Source organism: Hibiscus syriacus, unplaced genomic scaffold (genome assembly GCF_006381635.1).
Source record: "Hibiscus syriacus cultivar Baekdansim isolate YM2019G1 unplaced genomic scaffold, ASM638163v2 tig00112281_pilon, whole genome shotgun sequence".
In the NCBI taxonomy this organism is placed as follows: Eukaryota; Viridiplantae; Streptophyta; class Magnoliopsida; order Malvales; family Malvaceae; genus Hibiscus; species Hibiscus syriacus.
The window spans coordinates 244,941-246,729 of NW_024063292.1; the positions used below are offsets into that span (position 1 = coordinate 244,941).

The window sequence follows — 1,789 nt, forward strand, 5'->3', positions numbered from 1 at the left end:
AAAAGGATAAGGTTCACGCTTGCAAACGTTCGTGAAAATTGCTTAACCCAGATGCAAAATCAGAAAATAAATTTGGGGCTGAAAAAAATCATAACAAACGGCGTCGTTTAGTTTAATTTAAAAAAACAGAACCGTGAGAACACTTAAACCGTCAGTTCACACCGGTTTTGCCGGTTTCCAACCGATTCTACCAGTTATTTAGCGGTTTATTGCAAAACTGATTTTGGAGGTTGATCGGACTGGACATACAACCGGTTCCCTTTTCAACCGGTCGAACCGGCCGGTGCGGTTTTGATAACATTGGTTTTTGTACAACAGATAGAACCATCAGCAAGGGCCAACTAAGACTTGAAAATCCTTCACGTGCTTGAGACACAAACTTTTATTTGTTTTCAAAAAGGATATATATATCAAAGTAAATTATTGCACCTTTCAAGAAAAACTCTAAGCTACTAGCACTACAGTCTTATTGACCTCATGTTGTAATTATCACCAATGATCCCTTCCGTACTAAATGAAATAGATTACATTAACTTTAGTTAATAATGCAATCAATGGTTTGTTGTTTGATTGATCATTAGAACATAACAGAGAATTTGGTACAACTAATAGCATCTACATCTGATTTTTTTTCACTGACTAGTACTAACAATGCAAATCCCACTTGCCCCTGATATAATCAAAGAATACGATTTGGTTTAAAAAAAACAGAAGTGTCCTCTGATTCTGGTTCTCTTTTACTGCTTGTTCCTTGCGCTGCTCCATTTTATGGTTCTTAAGGGGACGGGTCACATTATACTCTGCCCTTTTGGAGGATATATTCACCCAACTTGCTCAACCCCACTAAGCTTTTCCTCCAGTTTATAAGGAGCTTCTATCATGATATCTCTCAGACACCCTCCCTTGAAGTAATCCTCTGAGAGAAAAGGCCCATCTTTTTCCTAGCATCATCATTGCAAGTTTCAATTTATTCATTGTCTCTCTAAATTTCAGTCGCAGGGATATTTCTTTAAGTTTCATCCTGCCATTCACCAGAGCTTGTTTGTTTTCAGTTGTTGCATTAAGATTTTCAAATGACATCCAATTCTCTCACTTCCTCACGTAACTCTAGCTCCTCCTGGACACCTAAGCAAAACAAAATGTTTGAGAAGGCTCTGGCTAAATATGACCAGGACACTCCAGACCGCTGGATTAATATTGCTAAGGCTGTGGGTGGAAAGTCTGCTGAGGAAGTCAAGCAGCACTATGAGATCCTAGTCAGGGATGTCAAAGACATCGAGTCTGGCCGGTACCCTTATCCATATCCAAGTGGGAGCAGCAACTGAAGCAGAGAATTATATCAGTTTACCATATCCTAATGGTAACGTGTTAGTTACTCTGTACCACTTATACGAAACCCGATAATCATCCGATCCAAATCCATTTTATATGAGTATTTATAGCTCTATTCGCTTATCAATATTTGCAAGTTATCTATTAACACTTATCCATGTTATAAGCATGAATTTGACATTCAATGCAGCTTATATTCATTTTGTAATAAATAACCTAATAATTTTGTGTTGAAAGAAAAGTGATTTTGAGAATCATCTAAGGTGGCCTTGGGATATTCACCAAGTAAGTATATCCTATTTCCACTGCAGACCCGCAAACACTCTTAAATCATACACTGCCATTTCCAAAGTCCTCAAACGTTGATAACTAACGACACCTCGTGGGTCCGTAGAATATAATCCAGAAAAAGTGGGGAATAAGAAGTTAAGATTTAAGAACTCTTCAAGTGGCTTTT

General features: G+C 37.8%; 1 protein-coding gene across 1 annotated transcript; it reads left to right on the forward strand.

The window, feature by feature from the left end:
* The first annotated feature begins 1,073 nt into the window (after positions 1-1,073).
* Positions 1,074-1,325, forward strand: LOC120177099 (protein RADIALIS-like 3). The gene has a single exon (XM_039183344.1). It carries the CDS (start codon positions 1,074-1,076, stop codon positions 1,323-1,325), a length of 252 nt encoding a protein of 83 aa, XP_039039275.1.
* The last annotated feature ends 464 nt before the right edge of the window (positions 1,326-1,789 follow it).